The sequence below is a fragment of the Bos indicus genome, chromosome 1 (genome assembly GCF_029378745.1).
Source record: "Bos indicus isolate NIAB-ARS_2022 breed Sahiwal x Tharparkar chromosome 1, NIAB-ARS_B.indTharparkar_mat_pri_1.0, whole genome shotgun sequence".
Taxonomy (NCBI): domain Eukaryota; kingdom Metazoa; phylum Chordata; class Mammalia; order Artiodactyla; family Bovidae; genus Bos; species Bos indicus.
The window spans coordinates 53,671,702-53,697,600 of NC_091760.1; the positions used below are offsets into that span (position 1 = coordinate 53,671,702).

At 37.6% G+C, this 25,899-nt stretch overlaps 1 protein-coding gene across 1 annotated transcript in view; it reads right to left on the bottom strand.

Annotated features, from left to right (window-relative positions):
- The window catches only part of IFT57 (intraflagellar transport 57), a 74,356-nt gene that overhangs the window by 27,511 nt on the left and 20,946 nt on the right, over nt 1-25,899 (bottom strand). Inside the window, exons 5-6 of the mRNA XM_070787383.1 lie at nt 21,792-21,860; nt 5,172-5,294 (exon numbers count right to left, since the gene is read on the bottom strand). Of these exons, the coding sequence (XP_070643484.1) occupies nt 5,172-5,294; nt 21,792-21,860 (192 nt within the window). The remainder of the gene's footprint in view (nt 1-5,171; nt 5,295-21,791; nt 21,861-25,899) is intronic.

The window sequence follows — 25,899 nt, forward strand, 5'->3', positions numbered from 1 at the left end:
AGTGATTCTTCTGGCACCATTCTAAGTGCTTTAGATATGTTAATTCACTTAATACTTTTAATAACTTAGGGTTTATAATCGGAGAAGGCAATGGCAACCCACTCCAGTACTCTTGCCTGGAAAATCCCATGGACACAGGAGCCTGGTAGGCTGCAGTCCATGGGGTCGTGAAGAGTCGGACACGACTAAGTGACTTTACTTTCACTTTTTACTTTCATGCATTGGAGAAGGAAATGGCAACCCACTCCAGTGTTCTTGCCTGGAGAATCCCAGGGATGGCGGAGCCTGGTGGGCTGCTGTCTGTGGGGTCGCGTGGAGTTGGACACGACTGAAGTGACTTAGTAGTAGTAGTAGAGGGTTTATAATGAATTCCATTTTACAGACGAGGAAACTGAGGCATAGAGTGGTTAAGTAACCTACCCACAGGGTCCAACCGCTAATAAGTGTTAAGAGTCAAGATTATTATTCAAGCATCCTGGATTCAGAATTTGTGCTTTTAAACCAGTGTGCTATATAGTCATTAATTGAATAGGTAAGAACCCAGGTTGGAGGCTCAAATATTGTGTCTGTCACTTACTGCTGCTGCTGCTAAGTCGCTTCAGTCATGTCAAACTCTGTGCGACCCCATAGACGGCAGCCCACCAGGCTCCCCTGTCCCTGGGATTCTCCAGGCAAGAACACTGGAGTGGGTTGCCATTCCCTTCTCCAATGCATGAAAGTGAAAAGTGAAAGTGAAGTTGCTCAGTCGTATCCAATTCTTCGCAACCCCATGGACTGCAGCCCACCAGGCTCCTCCATCCATAGGATTCTCCAGGCAAGAGTACTGGAGTGGGGTGCCATTGCCTTCTCCACTGTCACTTACTAGGCAGAGGCAAATAACTTCTCCTTGTTTCAGTTTCCTCATCTGTATTAAAAGGTACCTGCATATCATAGGGCAGTGGACAGGATTAAATGAGTTAACAGATGTGAAGTGCTAAGAACAGCACGTGGCACAAAGCAAACACTGAGCAAATATCATTTACTACTATTATTTTCATCATATTATATATACCTTTACTAGGGAAAAACTAGAAAGATTTATTACAAAAATAATATGTATATGAATCCAACTATATCCTATTAAAAAATATAAGGCTGACAGTAATCAATATTCCTTAAATGATGGAAGCATTAGTGCAGAAATTTTGTAAACTCCTCCTGAACACTGATACAGACACAAAGAGGGCTATGATAGAACACAATAATATTACAAAACAATGCTGTAACATAAAAATAATCAATATTTATTAGGCAATAACTATGTGTCAGATACTGTTCTTGGTGCTTTACAACAACTCCACGAGGTGAGTAACATAATTAGTCCCTTTTTAGAGATAAGGAAAAGAGGAACAGAGAGGTACAGTAGCTTGCCCTGGATCACACAGATATTAAGTGGTAGAAATATGAATTTCGGGTGCCCATGGAAGGTGTGTGAGATAGGCTCCATCGTCCCTGGGTCTTTATAACTGCCACAGTTCTATTAAGTTTCTGAAACTTTGTTCAATAAAACAGGATTTGATGGTGGGACTAAATGTGTTCTCCCTAGCTTCTAATTCACAGCACACTGCTTGCCTCCTCTCCCCCTGAAATATTATTTCTGTATTACTTATATAATTAAAAATAAAACTTTATTTTAAAAAGACTCAAGAGATTAGGATAATTCTTGAGCAGTTACAGATTTAAGTCTAGTCTGAGTATAATCACAGATGTTTGCTCTTAAAGTTTTACATTCCATCCAAGTAGGTGTGCAACAGTTGTGGGCACTTATTATTGGATCTAATAAAGAACAATGGTGGCTTAGTGGCTAAGTCATGTCCAACTCTTGTGACCCCATGGACTGTAGCCTGCTAGGCTCCTCTTTCCATGGGATACTCCAGACAAGAATACTGGAATGGGTTGTCACTTCCTTCTCCAGGGAATCTTCCTGACCCAGCAACTGATCCTGGGTCTCCTGCATTGCAGGCAGATTCTTTATCGACTGAACTACCAGAGAAGCCCAATAAAGAATAAAAAAATAAAAAACACAGCAGAAAGGAAAGATTAGAGAAATAAAGAGGAAAAAAAGAACAATAAGATGTAGAGTTGCAGACTAATAGTTGTAGATAATTTTATTAGGTGGCACCAACATCTACTCTAGCTTAAGTGTCCTCAGACTGTCCTTCTAAGGAACTGATGCCCTAGCCTTACGCACTTGGCCCTAAATGAAGCATTAACTAGGGCTGAACGACCCAGATTTGGCTGAATTTATTGACTCTCTTGGCAGAACTTCTGACTGTGTCTTCAGACATATTTTTCCAAGTTGAGGTAGATCTGAGACGGATATACAGCTACTCTAGAAGTAATCACCAGGAGCAGTCTCTGTATCTAGCTCTAAAAAGGGAAACCGCTCATACAGGCCATTCAAGCCAGCATATGACAAAATCTTTTATCTTCAGTTGTGGAATATATTATTTGTAGTTTTGGCAACATATTTATTTCCCAATTGTAATTTGTTTAAGCTAATATTAAAATTTATTTGCTTTCTTTGGGAACTGGCAATAGTAACAAGTAGTGCCAGAAACAAGGATAAGCTAGCCTTGCAATAAAAACCTGATTACAAGATGACACATATACAAAATAAAATATTGGTGTATGACAGGATCTCATCAAGCATACAGACTGTCATATGCAAAAAGAACAGAAAAGATTTACTTTTTTTGCAGTTGTGAAGCATACAAGGAATAAACTGAACTTGTAAGAAAAAAAGCAAAACAAATGCTTGATCTGGTGCCAAATAAATATGCAACTTTTTTTACTTATAACACCAGGTCATTTTAAAGAAATTTATAATGGCTTTAAATAATGGAAACTCTGCATTACTTATCTCCTACATCTCTATGCTACTTAAAACTTAATCTAACAGTGATCAGTAAAACACATTGATCTGAAAGTAATTAATTTCTCACCACCCACCGCCAAACATGAAGTTGAAATCTTAAGAGGTCCTAAACAGCCTGCAGATGAGCAAAAGGTTATTGTTTTGTCCAAAAGTAAAGGGGAGGTTTTGGTTTTAGTGGAGTCAGGAGTTGAGGAAGAAGGGGATCTACCATGATGCTGGAGTCAACCTCTCCTGAAGAAGGAGGATAATGAGTCCGTGAGAAACCACATATATTACCAGATTACTTTACTTTTGAGACATGAAAAACATTTCTCTATTCATTAGCACCTTATTTTCTCAAATCAATGTATAATTTTATTTTTCTTAAGTGAGCTGAATAAAGAATTGACCTTAAAGCTGCAATTCCCATTTGCTACAGCTGAAATACTTAGGGGAAAAAAAGGGTTTATGAACTAACTACTGGACACAAAGACCAAATTATCTAGAGAAGAATTCAGGAAAAGCAATCAAACATGATTTTACATCAGTATGTTTTACCACAAAAATCTAACTCAAAATGATAATTCACATATTCTAAAAAAAATACCAACCCCCCTAAAAACTTTATCTGACATTTTTGAGTATTGCCTGTAACAGGGATTGTATAGATAATTTAACACAGTATATCCTCGTAAGGTCAAGGCTGGTAATGAATGGCATGAGACTCAGTTTAACTCTGAACTAGTTAATTCTTCCCCGATTTTGTAAGAATCCAGGATTTTGATTACTGCTATACTGGTTTATAAAACCATACAGGTTAGCAGTTACATTTATATTCTCTCGTTTTTTATTCAATTACTTCTATTATATAGTGATCAAGACCATTAGTGTGGTCCTATTATTATCCTATCAAACATTCTATTGTGAGATGTTTGATTTCAAGAGTTTACTTACCTTGAAAGTAAACAAATTAAACTTGTTTACTCATGGAACTAAAATGTGCTTGAGAGCTCCCAACTACACAATTATTTTAACATGTTCTAATTACAGTCACAATAGTAGTGATCTTTAATTTTATGAAGAGAATTTGTTCTGACAAAACTAAAAAATGAGAAATTACATTTTAAGAAAAAGTTACATTTTTGCAAATTATGACTTTCAGCAGAGATCAAATCAGGAAAGAAATTCTTATTAATATGTATTTATATATAAGATATATAAACAGGAATTTACCCCCGATGTATGCAAATAAAAACTGTCCTCCATAATGACTGGGTAAATATATGGTAAACAGGGCTGCAGGATTTGCCATCTACTCTAGAGAAAGCTTGTTCCACAGCCCTTCACAGTCTCGGAAGATCTCTGAGGTCCTTATTTTAAGACTGCCCTAGGAGTGGACTGGCCCTAGGCCCCGTCTTACCTTCTCCAGGATTCAACTCTACAAGCCCAAATCCAGACAATCTAGTATGAATTAGCTTCCCAGAAACTGAGAACAGCAGTCTTTGCAAGGCTTCTACTTTGAGGATAGACACACAACCACATTTGCAGAATGACAAGTTTCCCTGGAACCTTGTTCCATAATTCTGGAGCTTGTCTCAGGTTCCAAAGATGAAAATCCTTTCTTTTTTATTTTTTTTTTAACCTAGATGTCTCTCTAGCTCTTTTTAGAGATTACTATATAGTATTGTCTAAAGAATAGAATTGTCTAGTCACTTATTAGCTTGTTCTGAAGTTCTTACTCATAAATTGTAGGTAAAAAAGCAGAAACTTTATTAAATGGGCTGGTTCATTTGGCCTTATCTTCAAATATATTTTGCATATGATTTCTTGACTATTTTCTTAATATTTAACTTTTAGTCACGTGTACTGAGTAGATTATGTAAGGTAACTTCCAGGACGTCTTCTGTTTTGCCATCCAGCAGAGATCTAAAACCACTTTTAACTCTACTCAGTTAGTATACAGTCACAGAATTCCAATTTCATTCACTATTCACCTAGACAAAATATGACTGCCAAGAAAATATATCAAAATATATTGAGAAAATACACCTTACTCCCAGGGAAACGTGATATATTCCAAATCATTTTAAAGATATATTCCTTGATTTGTGGACCATATAATGTTATATATTCATTCAACAACAGTTTACTAAATCTCTACTAAAACACTGGAAACTGAATCCCTTCTTAAATCATTTGTATAAGTGGGAGTACCTTTGATCCTAAATGGCCATATAAAAATCTATCTGACCAAAATGTGTTCTCTCTTCTATACCTTATTGTCAGTCCTGATCGTGACTTTCAGTTGTGGTAGTACACGTTCTACTTCCAGACTCCATTCCGCAGCATCTGTTGTAGATTCCAAAATATCTTCTTGTTTGGCAGACTCGTTCATATCCTAAGAAAGGAAAGATATCACAGGATTGAGAGTTTATAAAAAGAAATGGTAAAATTTTGAGGCATTTTAGCAGCACTGCACAATTTATATCAAGCACGGTAGTGTTAAAATTATAGCAGCAGAAGAAATTCTTTTCTGTCCTCCTATCCATGTTGAAAGAATATAATGCACCAAGCTGGTAGAATAGCAAAATAAGTATTTAGAATTATAAAGAAGCAAATTTGTGATGTAACTATTTTTTTTTACAAAGAATAAGGCTTCTGAGATATCAGAGTGAACTCAATAGGAATACTGTCAAATGGACAAGCCATTTAGGTATGTTAATAACAGTTGAAAAGATACAAACACTCACATGTTTGGTAAGAAAACACTGTCTTAGATTGAACTCACTGTACTGAAATACAAACCCCAAATCTGAAAAACAAGATAAAATTCCAGAAGCAAAGGGCACTTGATTTACAAATTTTATATTTATAAGGTGATATTTTGGTTAGGTTAAACCATAATAAGCTTAAAAATGTGATTTAATGCAGACCTATTTGAACTCAAATAGGGTCAACTTTCTGCATTTGATTTCTGCTGTTGAGTAATAAGATCATTCATGCCTGTTTTCAAATCAGAAAAGGAAAACTTTTCCTCCCCATTTTATTAGCCCTATACACTTCAGCATTAAGTGTGTATGGATCTGAAAACATACAGAACATAAAAACTAATGATTTAAAGATAAAGCTTATAGTCAAATCTATGGTTTTTCCAGTAGTCATGTACGGATGTGAGAGTTGGATCATAACGAAGGCTGAGCGCTGAAGAATTGATGCTTTCAAATTGTGGTGTTGGAGAAGACTCTTGAGAGTCCCCTGGACGGCAAGGAGATCAAATCAGTCAATGCAAAAGGAAATTAGTTCTGAATATTTATTGGAAGAACTGATGCTGAAGTTGATGCTCCAATACTTTGGCCACCTGATGTGTAGAGCCAACTTATTGGAAAAGATCCTGATACTGGGAAAGACTGAGGGCGGGAGGAGAAGGAGGGACAGAGGATGAGATAGTTGGATGGCATCACTGACTCAATGGACATGAGTTAGAGCAAACTCCGGGAGATGGTGAAGGATGGGGAAGCCTGGCATGCTGCAAGTCATGGGGTCAGAAAAAATCAGACATGACTGAGCGACTGAACAACAACAAAACATAAAGCTTAATATGTTAATTTTGGTAGTATTTTTCCTTTTATGCTCCCTTGAAAAATTATTTTAAAAGTAAGGAAAAATGTTAATGTAGAAAAAAAGAAACTTGAGGGACATAAACAGCCAAATACAATGTATAGACCTTCTATGGATTCTAATTTAAATAATCTGTAAAAGGATGTTTTTGAGACAATCAGGGAAATTGGAATGTGGGAGTATTAGATTATATTAAGGAATTATTATTAATTTTATAGGTATGATAATGGCATGGTGGATATGTTTTAAAAAAGACTTATAAATTAGAGATAAGTGCTAAAATAAATATTTTATTCAACAAGTGAATTGATGTAATGTCTGATATTTACTTTAAAATACTATGGGGCAAAGAAAAAAAGAGGCAGGGGCTTCAAAGGAAACACAATCAACCAAATGTTAACTGTTAAACTGGGTGCTACTGCCTAAGGGTTCATTATCTCATTCTAATTGTGTATATGTTTGAAATTTCCCAAAATACAACATTTAAAAGACAAGACTATATAAACAACCTCACGGTGAAATTACACTCAATGTGAATTTATGTCACTAAAAGATATTTTTATCCAGTCTAACACCAAGTATAAGAATAACCTTATATCGGGATTTGATTTTATGGGGAGCTTGAGGTCTTTAGGGGCTTTGAACTCACTCCTGACTGAGTCTCTAGGGCACTGCTAACATGAGAAAGCCTCTCTCCCTCTCCTACCTCCTAGTTCATATCAGCAAGTTCGAAATAGGCTAAGAGCCTTAAAAGGAGCATATACTGCTTTTTGTTCAGAAAGTCTGGGGGCTATACAGTTCTAACCATGCAGTTAGAGGATGGGTAACTAATATATGCTTTTTCACTTCACAATATGTGGTCTGAATTTATTCAGTTACATTCTACTTTTAAAAAACCCAGAAAGTATGAAAAAATACAGGTATTACATTAAGAAAAGTAAAATGTGGAAACTCTAATTGAAAAATGTTCAAGATCCTATTTTAAACATTAAAGTGCTCATTTAAATATAGAAACATTGTATTATATTGAGCACCTAATATAATGCTATATATCTGTAAAAACCAAACCCAAGGTAGCACATAGCACCAAAACTGGGGAGTGGCGGTGTATTCACAAAACAGACATGTGTGAAGTTATATAAGGATGTATGTGACAGCATGAGAAGAGGTACTGGATCTCTCAGGGGAAATGTAAAGCCACAGGAAATGTTCTCAGTCATGTAACTCAACACAGATACTCATTAACATTCATATACTTGCACAATTACTGGCACATTCCAGTTCCCCTCCCTGGCTCTAGGAAGCCCAATTCTGACCAACTCATTGTCTGTAACAAACAGGGTGAGGTCTTATGAGGATGAGGGTGAGGGTAGGAGGGTGGATGCACTGCCAGTGGGATATGACCCCTGACATCTGGGGCGTGTGTATGGTATATACACAGGCTTGCTCCTGCCAGGATTACGAGGCCCCCACGTCCCAACCCTGCAGAGCCAGGTTGAGTCAAAAAGGGACATGTCCTCTGAAGCAGCAGTTTTTCTATGATTCTTAATAGATGTTCTAATCAGTGATTTAAAAATCAGTTGCTTTACAGACCCACTGTCTAAGTGAACTGAAATTGGTATTCTTGATGAAATACCCGAGCCATTGCTCCCCAAGACTATCCTCTCATCCCCATGCCCCCTTCCTCCTTTCCTTACAAGGAGGGTGGAGCCCAGAATCACCAAAGCCATCCACATTCCCACTTTCTTCAGGCCTGAACATAGGATTATTCAAGTCGTGCATAACATACATAAAATTTTTACTCAAGGAAGGGCACATTTTTCTGATTTTCACAAAGGCAAATGGGTTAGCATGGGCCCTGTCTGAATCAGACTCAGAATCCAAGAGTTAACAGAATACATGAAGATCAAACACCACATCAAGATAGTCCAGTGCATGAGCTACTATTTATTTTACACTGGGCCCTTCAGTAAGCTGCATTTACCCTTCTTAGCTTATTATTTGGTTCTGGTAAGCAATGATTTGCTAACTCCTACTCCCAATATCCTGAAGTGATTTAATGTAGTAGCTTGAAAGTTTTCACTCAGTCCTAGGCTATAGTTAATATACTTGGGGAAATAACCTAGGTTCCTAAATGAAAAAAAAGCAAAAAAAAAAAAAAAGCACATTAGATTTGGTAGAGTAGCATTAACGTATTCAAACTATACAGTCTCTTTCTACTTCCATCTTTGCACATATGTTTCATAGCTTTGTTCCTCACTCAAAATTTCCTAATGCCTAATAAGTGGATACATTCACTGAGCAAGCCCTACATATGAAGTATAAATCATTTTAACCATGCCTTGGTTATAATACTTTGAGAAAATCTTTCCTTTCTAATTGTTTCTCTGATAACAAATGGTATTTTATGTGAAGCTATTAGTAAAGAGAAATAAACTGCTGTTTCCACTTAATCAAAATTTTATATCATCATGACGAAGTCCCTCTCTGAAACAATATTAACTAAGATAAAGGATGCCTCTTGGGAAATTGCATTTTCTAGTTAATGTTGCTGAAGAAACAATTAGAAGCTCAATAATACATAGACTATCCTGAAGTCTCATTTATAATTAATTAATTTACCAATAAGCTATCTGTTAAGCTTCTACAACATGCAAAGTAAGAATCCAGGCACTGTGCTTAGTATGGGATGACAGAAGGATTTAATTCCTGCCTGTAAAGAGTTCATAGCCTATTAGAAAGCATCTGAGGCTAGTTAATGCAGGTAATAATTGGTCCTAAGAAAGAGAAACTGATGAGAACTGACCCTAAGACTGCCAAAGGAAGAAATGAAGATAACAGTCTAAGCCATCCCATAATGTAACCTTGATGCATATCACCCAAAGTCAGTTCAAGGATCAAATATGCAATGGTACTAGCCTGCTCTGAATCCTATTCCATAAAATAGTCTCCCCTTTGCCCAGGAAATATGAATGGCATAGTTTAGCATCTGAAGAAATACTATGTTCTCTGTGTGTGCATTTATGTACACACACACACAAATATATACAAGTAGATGTGGTTTTGGTCATATGATGATAGAGAGGTAATAAGGAAAGGCCCTGCATATCAGAAAGGGAGATCACATGAGGGTAAATAAAGCTGTTGGATGGGTAGACCTGAGAGTGAAGCTCAAGGCTCAGGCACCCATGAGAACACATTTCTGATAACAGATACCTCAGGTCAGACACCACAGAGAGATCACAAGTTCAGACTGGAGCCTGCTGAGAGGACCTAGATCATGAAGGCCTGGGCAGAAACTGGACTCACCGACTTCCAGGTGAAAATGGGAGATGAAGGGAGATTTAGAAGATCCCAACACATAACTAGTAGTGAAACAAGAGCATGGGGAGGTGCTTAAGCCTGCAACTGCTGCTGCTACTGCTGCTAAGTTACTTCAGTCGTGTCCGACTCTGTGTGACCCCATAGATGGCAGCCCACCAGGCTCCCCCGTCCCTGGGATTCTCCAGGCAAGAACACTGGAGTGGGTTTCCATTTCCTTCTCCAATGTGTGAAAGTGAAAAGTGAAAGTGAAAAGTGAAAGTGAAGTCGCTCAGTCGTGTCCAACCCTCAGCCACACCATGGACTGCAGCCTACCAGGCTCCTCCGTCCATGGGATTTTCCAGGCAAGAGTACTGGAGTGGGGCACCATTGCCTTCTCCGGCAACTACCAAGCCCAAATCCCTGCCTCTCAGGAAGATCAGACACCACTGTCAGAATGGATTTCAGATACGGGGAATGCTAACATGTACTGGCTGTAACTATTAAGTTACATAGTCTCTTATTGTACTATGCTGTAATACAACAATGCCTTAAAAGCAGAGAAATCTGGACTGACTGATCCCACACTAAACAATCCCAGATAACTGTAAGTTTTGCTTTCTAATGTCTGCTTTTAAATTGTTCCTAGAGCTGTGTTTATTATGATGATGCCAGTGGTCACCTGTGGCTGTCTTCCTGCTTGTCTGTAGCACCTCTCCCTTCTCCTAAGCTGCTGTGGATTTAGAAACCTACTAACCAACCTTGTTAGAATTTGGGCAACGTTGGGCTTCTCAGGTGGTGCAGTGGTAAAGAATCCACCTGCCAATGCAGAAGACTCAAGAGACCTGGGTTTGATCCTTGGGTCGGGAAGATCCCCTGGAGAAGGAAATGACAACCCACTCCAGTATTCTTGCCTGGGAAATCCCATGGACAGAAGAGCCTGGTGGGCTACAGTCCTTGGGGTTGCAGAGTTGGACATGACTGAGTGACTGAGCACAAGAATACAAGAGAAAAAAGTGAGCATTCAGGGATGAAGGGTAGTGAGGTTAGGACTCTTCACAGAAAAATTTTAAATGAAGTGTTTATTCTTATTTTGGTTGTTCAGGGGTCTTTTTTGAATTCTGCCTCATTTGCCGCATTTCCAAGATAGGCTAGATGGCCAAAAGGCTAATAGAGTATATATAGTATTACTATGGATTAAACAGGGTTTCTCCTAAGGGTATCTAGTGCCCTTCTTTCCCATCTATCAATAAAGTTAGAGAAAGGGGTAAATAAGTTATTGATATTTCAATCAGAGTATTTCCTCAAAATCTAATGATTTTAACAAATTATATTTAAGGCAGAGATAAAACCATTCATGTCGCTACAAGTCAATTCTTCTTCATGATTAAAGAAGCACAAAATGTGAATCTAATTCATTATTTTCTTTCCAAATTAGGTTTTACATGATTTAACACTATATTACTGTGAAGAAAAATGTTTAATACCATACAAAAAGTATCTTCAAATTTGCTCTGAATAACCAAATTAAACCCTGGCTAATCTATCAAAAGAAATAGACGGTAGCCTCCATCTTGAAATATATGAAGTTCACAAAAGTTTTAAGTTCAATTTTAAGACTATCAAAAGAAATTTTATTGAGTTATAATGTGAACCAAGACTTGAACAAATTTTGTTCCCATATACCCAAAAGGGTAAAAAGAAAGCTCCCCAAATTAACACAAAATAAATTTAATTTTCCAATAAAAGATCTGAAATTGTTTTTGAGTGAGAATTTAACCTCCAATATTATTTCTGTTTAACACATCAAACTACCTTTGCTACTTTAACTACTTTAGCTACACTGGTATACTAAGTGCTAAGATAAAATCATTTCCATAGACTTTTTATTTTCTCAAACTAAAACTAAAGAAAGTAACACAGGAAGTGCGTCTGGAGGAAATAATGTAGACATTATACTTGGTGTTGCAGAGTATGTAAAATAAGTCTAACTTTTTATGGCATAAACATCTGTAAGGCTTCTTTTCTTTGAGATGGCAACAACATGGATATATCAGTGCCCCAATACTAGATGTTGCAGAGTATGCAAAATAAGTCTAACTTTTTATGGCAGGAATTTCTATAAGGTTTCTTTTGAGACTGCAACCACATGGATATACCAGCACTCAAATACATTTGAAGAGCTCAATTCAAACCTACTGAGAGGAATATTAAAATCCAATTAATTGTCAAGATTAAATATTCCCAGGACTCAGGGAATTAAGTTGTCTTAAGAATCACCACAGTATGACGTAAATGTTAAGACAATGAGTCAGGCATCCCATCTCTGGTCAAATTCCACCTTCATCACTTACTAGCTGCTAGTCATTAAATCTCAGGGTCCCCATCTGTAAAATGGAAGTAATAATTGTACCCTCTCCACATTGAAAGTGTTGTTATGGGGATTAAATTAAATGATGCATTTGAAAGGCTTTCATAATACTTGATACATAATAAGCCCCCAATATATGTTAGTAGTTATAATTACCATCACCGTTATTATATGCCAAGCATGGTATTAGACGCTTTTACACATAGGTTAAATGCCCAGTAATAAGACCATGAATCAAAGGAGCCTTATTCCCATTTTTTTGAATAAGAAAAATGAGGTAGAGAGTAGTCACGCAATTTTCCCAATGTCACATCATTAGTAAGTGGCAGGGCCCAGGCAAGGTCACCCTAGAGCACAAGCTCTGAAGCACCTTACTATATGGCTATCAATCCTTTGTCATATAAGTTACAACTATATTTGCCCAGTTTCTTACTTGTCTTTTAACTTTATGGTATTTCCCATCCCTCCATATATAAGGTTTTAATTTTTATGCATTTAGATTTATCAGTACTCTTCCTTTATGGTTTTTAGTTTTCTCGCCATGCTTTATCATGCCTATTTCAACCCATGAATATTACACTTGCCACTCATACCTTAGGCCTCATCAGTTTTTAATTTGTTGATCCATATGAGGTTTATTTGGGTGTAAGATATGAGGGAGGAATCCATCTTTTTTCTCGAAATGAACAGCTTGTTATCATCACCATTTAATTGAGTCTCTGATTGATTTGCATTTCTTCATATACTAATATAACCATATATGTGGATTATTTTTTAACTCTGTACTACTTCAGTAATCTATTTTTGCATCAGTATAATTTTTTTCAGACTTATAAAAAATCACACAAATAGCATTAAAAATTCACATATACCCCTCATCCAGATTCACTAAATGTTAGCATCTCACTTGACGTCAGGGCAATTATGTGTAAAGGGATACAATGTTTATATCTAGGTGCTGAGATCTGAAGAAATTTTTAATTTTTTCTTTGTATTCTTTTGGGCTTTCATTTAAAAGAAACAAGGAATATATTTTACCTTTAAAAAGAATATAAAGTTTTTTCAATAAAAACAAGTAAAAATGTAAGTTTGATTAACTTCCAAACACTAGCTGGTACAGGGGTGGTAAATGCTTTAGGAGTCTGAATAACAGAGAGAAGCGCATTTTAATGGCAATGGTGAAATTTAAGTTTAACTTTACAAGGATGTTTGGGATGTAAACAGGCAGAAGAGGCAAGTCAAGCATTTACATAGGCAGGAAAGCATCATAAGCCAAATATGAAATATGGAATGAACATAGCTTGTGAAGATCATATGAGATGAGAGACTAGGAGATTAAAAAGCTAAATATTGGGAAGCAAAAGAAAATTGAATATATCGTGAAGACCTCAGAGGCCAGGCTGAGGAATGTGAATTTTGTCCTCTAAGCCAGAGGACAAAGAAAAGTTACAAACAAGGTAAAATAATTTAATCTAACAAATCTTTATTTACTACCTACTAAATACCAGGTACTGTTCTACTCCAGGGATAGTGAATAAAATGATAAAAAATCCTCATAAAAGAATATTTTAGTTTTGTTTTATGAAAATTTATAGCTTGTAGATCTGTGAATCATAGGATTAAATGGAGCTGGGGTGATAAGGAAAGGTATCACTAAGGAGGCAGGATTTGAGCTGAACCTTAAACATTGAAGGGTCAGGTAGACAGATGACGGGAAGGCATTTTAGGTAAGAGACAAAAGAGGATGAGATAAGAGCAGATATACTCATGAGGTTACCTTGAAACCTCATGAGTCTACCTGGAAAAATTATCCCAGCAAAAGAAAATAAAGTTGGCTATATGGACAGTTGTCAAATTGCTCGGGGTTTTGAAAGCCAGACCAAAAATGTATTGCTTTGTTACCTGTCTAAACTTACCTGTAGGCAATGAAAACCCAACAAAAGTTATTGGATTCAGAATGATCTGGCAAGTCATGTTTGGGGTAGTAACGTCAAAGAGTAAGAGGAAATTCTAGTGGTCCAGTGGTTAGGACTCCATGCTTTCACTGTCGAGGGCCCAGGTTCAGTCCCTGATCAGGGAACTACGATCCCACAACATGGGGAAAAAAAAAGATTGAGGAATAAGAGGAAAAATATTTCAGCAAAGGGTGGAGATGGGGAAGGTGAATATGAGAGGGATTTCAAAGGCACCATCTACAGGTCTTAGTAACTAACTACATGTCCTGGATGAAAATGAATCAGTTGTCAGATATTCAAAGCACTAACACTCTGAGGGGTAGATGGGTGCAGGTGAGGGTTTTTAAGAATATAGGTTTATAGAAGAGCGAACATTCCGGGTACACATCTAATGTACTGAATTTTATAATAAATTACATGCTATTAGTGTTGACTAAGGAAGTAAAACCCATCCATTCATAAAATGACTGCTTTCAAATGATTCCTAGAAAAGATCCTAAAATTACAATACTTTTCATTAGATTCCCCTTAGTCATCTCTATAGAGGAGATCCTATGCGACAGCAGACTGAGTCCAATGGGCCTTCAGTAATAATCCAGCGACAGATAACAAAATTAAAGCCATGCTATCACCAGAGCTTCCTAATTTACATCAAAATGCAATCTTCCTTATAACTTACATGCTATATAAGCTTCTTACTCAAAAATATTCATGGTGGTCTAGAAATCTGTATTGTGAGACTGGGGCTTTTTTCTATTCTCCTATAACACCTAAGAATGTTTATAACTAATTACAATCTCTAAGAGAGGTGAAAATTATACAAAATAAGAAATTCATCAAACATACACTCTCTGCCAGCACCATGCTAGGTGTGGTCCCCAAGTTCTATTAATCTTAAAACAACCCTGGGTTGAATTATGTCCCCACCTAAAGATAAGAAATTGAGTTAGAGAGAGGATAAATCATGGCCACGTGGTCAGGATTTTCTATCTAAGGCTGCTTTTCCACTGTAGCACTGGCCTTAAAGGTATGGACTCAGAGTTGGAAAAGACCTTGAAAAGTCCTTGCTTCCTCACAATAAAACCAGGATGAAGATGAGGATCTTTCCTATTTCAAATGTGGATTCAAAAGCAACGCTAAAGATCAAGCAAAACTCTCTTTTAAACCCAGCAAGAACTGCCATTTGAGTCTCCTCTGAGCAGTGAGGGGTGCAGCTTTTTTCTCTAACCTACATTTCCTATTCACCTCCAGATGTGAAACTGCTGGGGTGGTACGGGTTAGTTAACAGAGAAATAAAAGCATTTGCTCAGCCATAATGCATTCCATCACACTCAAAACATGTGGCGTTTTAATTGTTTCTTCTGTGAAGTACCAATGATAGAGCACAGGCACAGCACAGAGAGGAGAACTCACCCCCATTGTTTTAGGAAAGGAGAAGAAAGAACATTTTCCTCAAGCAGGAATCAGAACCAGGGATAAACTATGGGGCATGTCATGTTGTAGCATGGTGTATTTTCCCTGGTATTACTCAGAAAGACACTTTGTTGAACAGTAAAGTGTAAACCATATGTAAAGTGAAGAAAATGTAAAGTATTTAAGCTATTACTCAAAGTAGATCTATCTTCTTTCCCTTTTTTATTACAATATTGCAGACTTGCCACAGTGACACCCTAAACTACAACTGAAATGATTTTTATCCTAAGCCCAGAGCTTTACTTCCTTACAGCTTTTGCCTTTTAAGCCAAACATTCTCTCATTCTTGCTACAATGAATTTTTTGCTAAGTAATTAAAAACCAATTGTGTTTAAACCTTTTCAGAGAGTTGGTTTTGTGCTGTATAACTTAGGATTTGGTTTCTAAAAACCTTAAATTTAGCATCTCAAGGAAGAATGGTGTCTATGGCACGTTTGAAAAAAATGTTTTGAAATGAAGTGATGGGCATTTAAAAATAGAATTCAGAGAGTGTGCAGCTTCCCTCCCATTTTTTTTTTTTTTTTTTTGCTGGGGGAGAAGAATGAGACATCTGCATTATGCTGCCAGATCGCTACTGCTGGGATTCTGTTGAGCTATAGAATGGAGAGGTTTTTCAGAGACCACTCATAATTACAGCCTAGTTACCATGAACATGCAGGCACTTTCCAATCAGCATGCTCAAATTTCAAATGGTAATAACCAGAACACCTGCCGAACACCTTGCTTCCTTCCCTGCTCCCACTCCTCACATCTTTGAACATTCTACCACATCACTAACCCTCACAGGCTCTGACCAACTGTCAGAGCTTCATTCCCCACTAGTGTCCCCCACTCCATGGCCAATCGCACAGATGCTTTTAACTCAATTTCAGACTTGGAAAACATTCGGAAACCAGAGGGACTAAGAGAATGTGGAACTCCTGGGGGCTAGCATTTTTTTTTCTAAGAAAAAATTCAAAATTTAGACAAATAGCCTGCAAATCAAACTCTGGAAAAATAAAGCAATTCCTTACTAGTTTCAGGAATTGTTTTCTTGCACAGTATGGGCATAAACCTCTGCGATGTTGCAGGTTTGGCTTCAGACCACTTCAATAAAGTGAATACCACAATAAAGCAAATCACACAACTGTTTCCGTTTCCCAGTACGCATAAGAGATATGTTTACAATACACTGTAGTCTGTTAAGTGTGCAACAGCATTATGTCTAAAAAATAATGTACATGCTTTAATTAAAAAAGATTTTATCAATAAAAATGCTGTCATCTGAGCCTTTAGCAAGTTATAGCGGTAACATCAAGATCATTGATTAAAAAAAAAGATCACTGATCACCAATTGCCATAACAAATATAATAATTATGGAAAAGCTTGAAACACTTCTAGAATTATCAAAATATGACACAGAGACCAAGTGAGAAAATACTGTTGGAAAAATAACACCAGCAGACTTGCTCAATGCAGGGTTGCCACAAATCTTTGATTTGTTAAAAAAAAAAAAAAGGCAGTGTCTGCAAAATGCAGTATCTGCAAAGCACAATAAAGTGAAGTATCACAAGATGAGGTATACCTGTGTTATTGGTAAAACTATAATGCGTTAAGAGACTAGAGGAGGAAATCACAGCAAAAAATGGCTTCAAAGTATATTTTTTAAACCTCAAAGTAGATAACTATTCTGAAAAACACCTGCTTCCACACAAGCCAATGCCATCACCGCAAGCATTCATGATTGATAGGAAGCACCATTTTCTTAGAACCCCGATTTCAGTGTTCATGAAATGCTGCTGCCGCATCATGCTCTGATTAGGCAGACATTGCAAAGTTTAGTCAGTGGGCATATAGCATCTCTTTACAACTTCTTCAAATTAGCAGTTATAGGCTTCAGCTATTTAGTGGGAGTAAGGACGCTGGACCTTTGGATTTCTTTCAAGGAAGGACTTGGGCTCAGCTGGGCAGCAAGTGGCTTTCCTGCTGTCAGCTCCCTCGGGCTCTGTCCTACATGCAGAGCTACCGATCCTGGGGGTTGCCTCCTTCCCAGGGCAGCCTGCCTCCAGAGACCAAGCCCAGCAGGCAGCACTTCTCCACAGCTTCTCAGCAGGCTGGCCAAGGCTTTATCAGGCCTAACTCACAGTTCCGTCCACCCTCAGCCCAATACCGCTTTCTCATCCTGTCTTTTCACCATGAACATCTTGCATCCCAAACTGTCTCAGTGTCTACTTCCAGAGAACACAATCTACAGCGTATATCTGTTTCATTTGCCTTCTCTCTTGTTCCTACCACAAGTCTCAGGAAAATGCTCATGTAGAGCCAGCTTCTTGAGTTACCACCATCCTTAAAAGCAAACTTCTCAGGGTCTAGACTATGCTTTATTAAATGAACGAAAGGAATATAAGTAGATTTCTCCCTGCACGATCCTACATGGTACATAGAAGAGAACCCAATTATTGCTGAGAGATTCTCTTCTCTATGAAGATTAAACTATACTTTCTCATAAAATTATAAATATAAAATAGCACCCATTCACATGTGTTTTCATTCAATATTATTCAATATCAAGCATGTTCTACACAACAGGCACAGGTAGGTGAAAAAGCAGTTTAAAAAGTTTCTGCTCTAGAGGAGTTTGCGTTCTACTGGTTGAGACAGACCATAAACAAATCAGATGAGTGTGATGCTAGAGCCTGTGAAGAACCATAAAGCTGGGGGAGGAGACAGAGAATGACTGGAGAAGCATCTAATGTTTCAAAACCACAGGTAGAGGGGACTGCTGTAGCCACATGCTGCTGGGCTGGCATAGTCACGTATACATTAGGAAATCAATTTCCTAGACAGAATCCACCATTCTTGTTCTAGCGACGAATTCATCGCATCAACTTGAGTGACATAATATTTCTTCTGCATTGTGAGCCCACCTGCTTCATGAAACATAAAATCTTAAATCTGTGTTACTAACTATACAGCAGCTCTGTCTTAGGGAAAGAGCAGCCTGAGCCACTGAAAGCTCTAGTCAGATACAGCTGTCTCAGGCAGATGGCTGTAGTGGGCAACATCATAAACTTGCCAGATTTTTTAAAATATGAAAGGGTTTTCTGCCTCATTAGTACTTCATGGCTGACCATCCACAAACACCTGGTGTTCAGACTTTCTCCTCTTGTGAAAACACAACCATATAGTCTTAGCTCAAAAAAAGTACAGGTTATATATGAATACTATCCACCAAAGGAGCTAATACTTAGATCATTTATAAAGTCACTGGTAGAGCAAAAACCCATCCTTACACAGTTTAATGGAGGTGGAAAATTGAAATTAGGACCAATCAGGACTTAGAGTCATGGTAGAGGCAAGTTAAATTACTTTGCTCCTTCCCAATACTCAAACTACGTAGTCTAGAGAGAATCACAGGTGGCCTGCACAGGCTTCTATTTACACCATCAATATAAGAATGAATAGTACAAACAACAAATTCTTTATAAGAATAACTGTGTATGCAACTCTCCTTTTGTTTTTTTCTTCACACTTTAGAACTCTGTCATCACATCTTCATCACAAGAACACCAAGCACCAAAGCATCCTTGCTTAAGTTAGGAATCTATGCCATTGAACTCTTTGTTATAAGGTAAAGGAGAAAAAGCAATAGACTTGGGAGTTTGAAGAAACTGAGCTAAAATTAAGGCACTGCAATTTATTTGCTTTTTAAAAGATTAAACTGTCTCAAGGTTAGAAATTTCAGTTTTTGTATCTGTAAAAGGCAGAGGAACCAGAGACCAAGTTGCCAGCATCTGCTGGATCATCGAAAAAGCAAGAGAGTTCCAGAAAAACATCTATTTCTGCTTTACTGACTATGCCAAAGCCTTTGACTGTGTGGATCACAATAAACTGTGGAAAATTCTGAAAGAGATGGGAATACCATACCCCCTGACCTGCCTCGTGAGAAATTTGTATGCAGGTCAGGAAGCAACAGTTAGAACTGGACATGGAACAACAGACTGGTTCCAAATAGGAAAAGGAGTATGTCAAGGCTGTATATTGTCACCCTGCTTATTTAACTTATATGCAGAGTACATCATGAGAAACACCGGGCTGGAAGAAGCACAAGCTGGAATCAAGATTGCTAGGAGAAATATCAATAACCTCAGATATGCAGATGACACCACCCTTATGGCAGAAAGTGAAGAGGAACTAAAAAGCCTCTTGATGAAGGTAAAAGAGGAGAGTGAAAAAGTTGGCTTAAAGCTCAACATTCAGAAAACGAAGATCATGGCATCTGGTCCCATCACTTTATGGCAAATAGATGGGGAAACAGTGGAAACAGTGTCAGACTTTATTTTTGGGGGGCTCCAAAATCACTGCAGATGGTGACTGCAGCCATGAAATTAAAAGACGCTTACTCCTTGGAAGGAAAGTTATGACCAACCTAGATAGCATATTCAAAAGCAGAGACATTACTTTGCCAACATAGGTCCGTCTAGTCAAGGCTATGGTTTTTCCTGTGGTCATGTATGGATGTGAGAATTGGACCATAAAGAAAGCTGAGCATCAAAGAATTGATGCTTTTGAACTGTGGTGTTGGAAAAGACTCTTGAGAGTCCCTTGGACTGCAAGGAAATCCAACCAGTCCATTCTGAAGGAGATCAACCCTGGGATTTCTTTGGAAGGAATGATGCTAAAGCTGAAACTCCAGTACTTGGGCCACCTCATGCAAAGAGCTGACTCATTGGAAAAGACTCTGATGCTGGGAGGGATTGGGGGCAGGAGGAGATGGGGACGACAGAGGATGAGATGGCTGGATGGCATCAATGACTTGATGGACGTGAGTCTGAGTGAACTCTGGGAGTTGGTGATGGACAGGGAGGCCTGGCATGCTGCGAGTCGGACAGAACTGAGCGACTGAACTGAACTGAACTGAACTGAAAACGGAGGTAACATCTTCTCAAATACCTTAAAAAGTCAGGAAAGGATGTGTTTTAAAGTACTTTGAAAACTATAGTGATTGGCAAGTATATTGTTATAACTGAAGCTTGGCTGTATTTAAATGTTAACAGGTTATTTTGAAATAATTTTCAATTGGGCAAGAAAAGTTTATTTGTTGATTTAAGAAGCATTTAGTCAGTACCTTTTGTATTACACTATGGAGAATATAAAAAATGATAGTTATTCCTGTTACCAAGGAGCTTATACAAGTCAGATTTAAGAGAAGGAATGTAGGGGGAGGTGTGGTTTTGGTTTTTGCCAATAACTTGTAAGTACTTTCTATGTGCCAGACAGACATCGTATAAATGCTTTATGTGCAGTAACTCTTTTAATCTTTAAAAAATCTTTGTTAAAGGTAATAGTTTTATTCTGATTTTATGGATGATGAAGATACGGCATAAGAAAATTGGAAACCTACTCAAAGTCATACACCTAGTAAGTACTAAAAAGTCTCAAAGACAACTCACACAGTCAGGCAAGATAGCCACATTATATTACATACATCTCAAGTTGGGCAGAAAACACACCCATATTGTTAATAATAGTTACAAATGCTAACAATACTATGGCATTGAATGATAAATGAAGAGACCACCTTGGGGTGAGGTGGCCAAGGAAGTCTTCATGATATGTACCCAAAACTAGGTCCAAATTTGTTTGCAGAATTAAGATAAGAAAAATTAAATAAAGTACAAACAAGATTTTGTTTCATACGTATTTTTGTGGCATGCGATAAGTATCATTTTATTGAAATATAACATACATATAGGAAAAGACAAAAATCCAAACTGTACTTTGAAATTATTTCATTAAGTGGGTTCTCTTTTATAGACTGGGCTTATTTCCTAATTAAAATAAAGCAAAAACTGACTTGAAGCAACTGACCATCTATTCATATACCAGTCTTAATATAATCCATTTTATTTCAAAGAATTACCTACAATTTAAGTATTTTCCTATAATGAAGACCATTACGGGCCATTATAATGGAAAATAACTTGAAACTGACCCTGAGTTGATATTTCATGATATAGACCAGAGGCTGTTTCACCTGCCCCTCTGAGTTTTATATTTGCTAAAATAATTTCAAGAGCTACTTTTCAAATGACACACAGAACAATGGCCAGAACAATGATTTCTGCTTGCTTCCATTCCCAGCACAATACATGTACTGACTGCTTGTTGGTCCTGCATGTATCCTGTGTAACTCACCAAGCGATAGGTCTGGGCCTTCAAAACGTTGAGATCAATAAAGTTTTCTTCATTGTCTGTCTCCTCTTCCTTAGGAAAATAAAAGAGTTTAAAAGTTAATAATTATAAAAGTTGTAATTAAAAAATATATTTCCAGATTTTTTTTACAGTAGGTCCTTGTATGTTATATATTTTAAATATAGCAACGTGTGCATGTCAATTCTAAACACTTATGCTAAGCTCAACAGGAAGACTAAGAAAGGACATTTAAAGCCTAGTAGTGTGCATAAAGTAGGGCATTATGTTATCTGTTTTTTGAGGTTTTGATGATGCCATTTAAAAATAGGACCTGCTTTTTTTTACAATCACTTAAGAAAAAAAAGAGCTGTGAAACTGCTGCTGCTACTGCTGTTGCTGCTGCTGCTAAGTCACTTCAGTCATGTCCGATTCTGTGTGGCCCCATAGATGGCAGCCCAACAGGCTCCCCTGTCCCTGGGATTCTCCAGGCAAGAACGCTGGAGTGGGTTGCCATTTCCTTCTCCAATGCGTGAAAGTGAAAAGTGAAAATGAAGTCTCTCAGTCATGTCCGACCCTCAGCGACCCCATGGACTACAGCCTTCTAGGCTCCTCCGTCCATGGGATTTTCCAGGCAAGAGTACTGGAGTGGGGTGCCATTGCCCTCTCCAGCTGTGAAACTAGGGATAAATAAACATAAGAACAGAATAAGCAACAGTTAATGGAAATTTTGAGTAAGATGACTAAAATGGACAAAAATAAGAGGTTGATAGATATGGAATACTCTCACCTACTCCAGGGACCAATCACAGTAATATATATTTTTGACATCTCATCTTCTATATGCTTAAGTTTAAAGATATTAAATATTAATTCTATATAAGGATGTAAGATATTAACTTTGTATCTTAGATATTAACTATCTAACAAAAGGATAATTCAGGTAGATTCCAAGCTGGTCCTGATTCTAAGCCCAACTGATGTGGGGGACAGGGTCAGAAGAGACCCTTTGACAAGCAATCTCCTCCCCAATACACAGTAAATACAGAGTTTGAGCAGGCTGTATAAGCAGGTAGGACAAAATGTTAAAATGTCTTTGTGGTGACAAGTGACAAAGTGGGTGGAGCAATTTTAACAAGAATATCCAAAGCTTAAAGACATGATAATGAGGCCAATAGAGCTTGGTTCTAAAGTCTTGTAAAGAAAAACAAAAAAAATAAGTGAGAGTTGTTTGGTGGACACTTTCACATGTAGAGCTGCACAAAAGAGGCAGTCGTAGATTTCAAAGATAACCCTTGTCGTTAAGCACTTAGAAGTATGTAAGACAGTGGTTCTCAAAATGTGGTTCTTAGATCAGCAGCATTAGTATCACCTGGGAGCTTGTGACAATGTAATTTAACCATCCCAGATCTACAAAGAAACTCCTAGGGGTGGGGCCACTAAGCTGAGACATTAGAACTATGTTAATCTTTGAGAAATTAGAAAGATTATAGTAAAATATGAAACAATATAAATGCAAATAACATACAATCAAATAACGTTCATTTTTTTAGGGATGGAGGCAGTGGGGCCTAGATGTGTAGACAAAACTGATGGGTTTACATCTTAAATCCTAAGCATATATGCACAAGCACATCTTTGAGAAACAGCTCAGTCTATCCTGTGTTTGCACTAATGATGGTGTACTTAACCAGAGCAAATGATAGAGATGCCAGTGACTCAGTGCCGATGGGAGAAGAGACGAGTTTATAATGCTTTTATAATAACCTAATCAGTACTGTTTACATAGGTGATCAATAAGTACTTGTTGAACTGTGGTCGATTGAACACTATTAGGCAAAAAGCTTTAAGAGTAGGTACTAGAAAAAGAATTTAAGTTATTAAAAATTATTAAGAAAGCAATCAAAATGAATTTGAATATAAACAGACTCAAAAAATAGCTTTAAATGAAGAGGATTTTAATCTCAGTAATTTAAAAGGTACTCAATTTCCTGTCATTTCTTTGCCTAATATGTGTCTTCATTCTCCTACTGCCAATCACTAAGGATATGACTGTATACTGTGAGGACATTCGGTGAGGACATTCTGTGAGGACATTCTTTGAGAACATTCTGTGTCATGATCCCAATCCTCCCTTCTTCCCTCTCGGCCACCCTCCCTCTCTCCTCCCTCCATCCCTCTCTCTCACTTTTCAGTTATCAATGTGTCCTAACTTGATTTGACCAGTCTAAAATGGAAGCTTTTGAGTTTCTTGTTGATCACAGAAGAACTTTACTTTGTCAGAAATGATCTTTGCCATCTGTGAGCTATCCCACAAACTCTGGCACCAAATTGAAGTAATATCGCACCATCCAGAGGCTTTTGGCATTGACCCAGCTCTCCTTACTAAGAGGAATGGGAGAGGTAAGAGGCCTCCTTAGAATAATATAACAACAAGGAAGAAGGAAAAGGAAAAAATTCAAGAGACATGATATAAGGGAACTAAGAGCCTCAGACACAACGCTTTGAGGAAGGCTTCAGCTTGGTCTTATGACAGCAGAAGGTCTTTACTTCACAGTTGGCAAGAAATGTGTGAATAGGATGCTTTCTAGTTTGTTTCTCTAATTTATACAAACAGCAATCCTGCTTTGAACTTTAAATGGTTCTCAGGAAAAAAAAAAAAAAAAAAACCCTCTATTTTGTAAAAGTTACAAGCAATGTTGTGACAGATGATTTTTTGTCAAATATTTAATGAACAGCTACTATGCACCAGGCATTGCATAATAAAATGGAGACAACAAATGTGCAAAATTGGTTTATGCCCTCATGGAGTTTTCCTTCTGATTAGTTGGTTTTTGTATTTTTTTTCCCTGACTAGCTGTTTTGAGTTATAGGTCTTTGAAGCTAAATATTGATGCATTAGGACCAGGTATCTGTAGATAAACTATTTACTACTAATAATAAACAGTAACTAAGAAACAAGATGAGGAAATATCTGAGTAAAATAAGTGAGATGAACAACAGGGACTGAAAGGAAAGATTTATTACACAAAGAATAAAGTCTAAACTCCCTAAAATGACCAAAATGATCTGGACCTGGTCTTTCTTCCCCGCTAACCCTGGAGACGGGAATGGCAACCCACTCCAGTATTCTTGCCTGGAGAAGTCCATGGGCAGAGGAGCCTGGCAGGCTATAGTCCATGGGGTCGCAAAGAGCCATACAAGACTGAGCAACTAACACACACAATCTGAAGTCACTCTCCTCCTCACTCAGGAGAGCTGGCAGCAATGATTTTCCCTCAGTTCCTTGATCATGGTAAGCGCCCTCCTTCCTCTGAGTTTTTGTACATGCAGCTCCACCAGGGTCTTGCCCAGTGCCTGCTACATAACAGGTGCTCAATAAACACATGAATGACTACATTTTTACCTTAAGTTTAAAAATTTATCACATTAAGAAAGATATCTTTTAAACTGGTTTTACAATGGTCTTTTTCTTTTTATAGATAGTAATCATCTTTTTTAAAAAAAATTTATTTATTTTAATTGGAGGCTAATTACTATATAATACTTGGTGGGTTTTGCCATACATTGACATGAATCAGCCATGGGTATACATGTGTCCCTCAACCCGAACTCCCCCCCTCCTCCTCCCTCCCCATTCCCATCCCTCTGGGTTGTCCCCGTGCACCAGCTTTGAGTGCCTTGTTTCACGCATGGAACCTGGACTGGTCATCTGTTTCACATATGGTAATATACATGTTTCAATGCTATTCTCTCAAATCATCCCATCCTCGTCTTCTCCCATAGAGTCAAAAAGTCTTTTCTTTACATCTGTGCCTCTTTTGCTGTCTTGCATATAGGGTCATTGTTACCATCTTTCTAAATTCCATATATATGCATTAAGAAACTGTATCGGTGTTTTTCTGACTTACTTCACTCTGTATAATAGGCTCCAGTTTCATCCACCTCATTAGAACTTATTCAAATGTACTCTTTCTAATAGCTGAGTAACATTCCATTGTGTTTATGTACCACAACTTTCTTATCCATTTGTCTACCGATGAACATCTATGTTGCTTCCATGTCCTGCTGCTGCTGCTAAGTCACTTCAGTCATGTCCGACTCTGTGTGACCC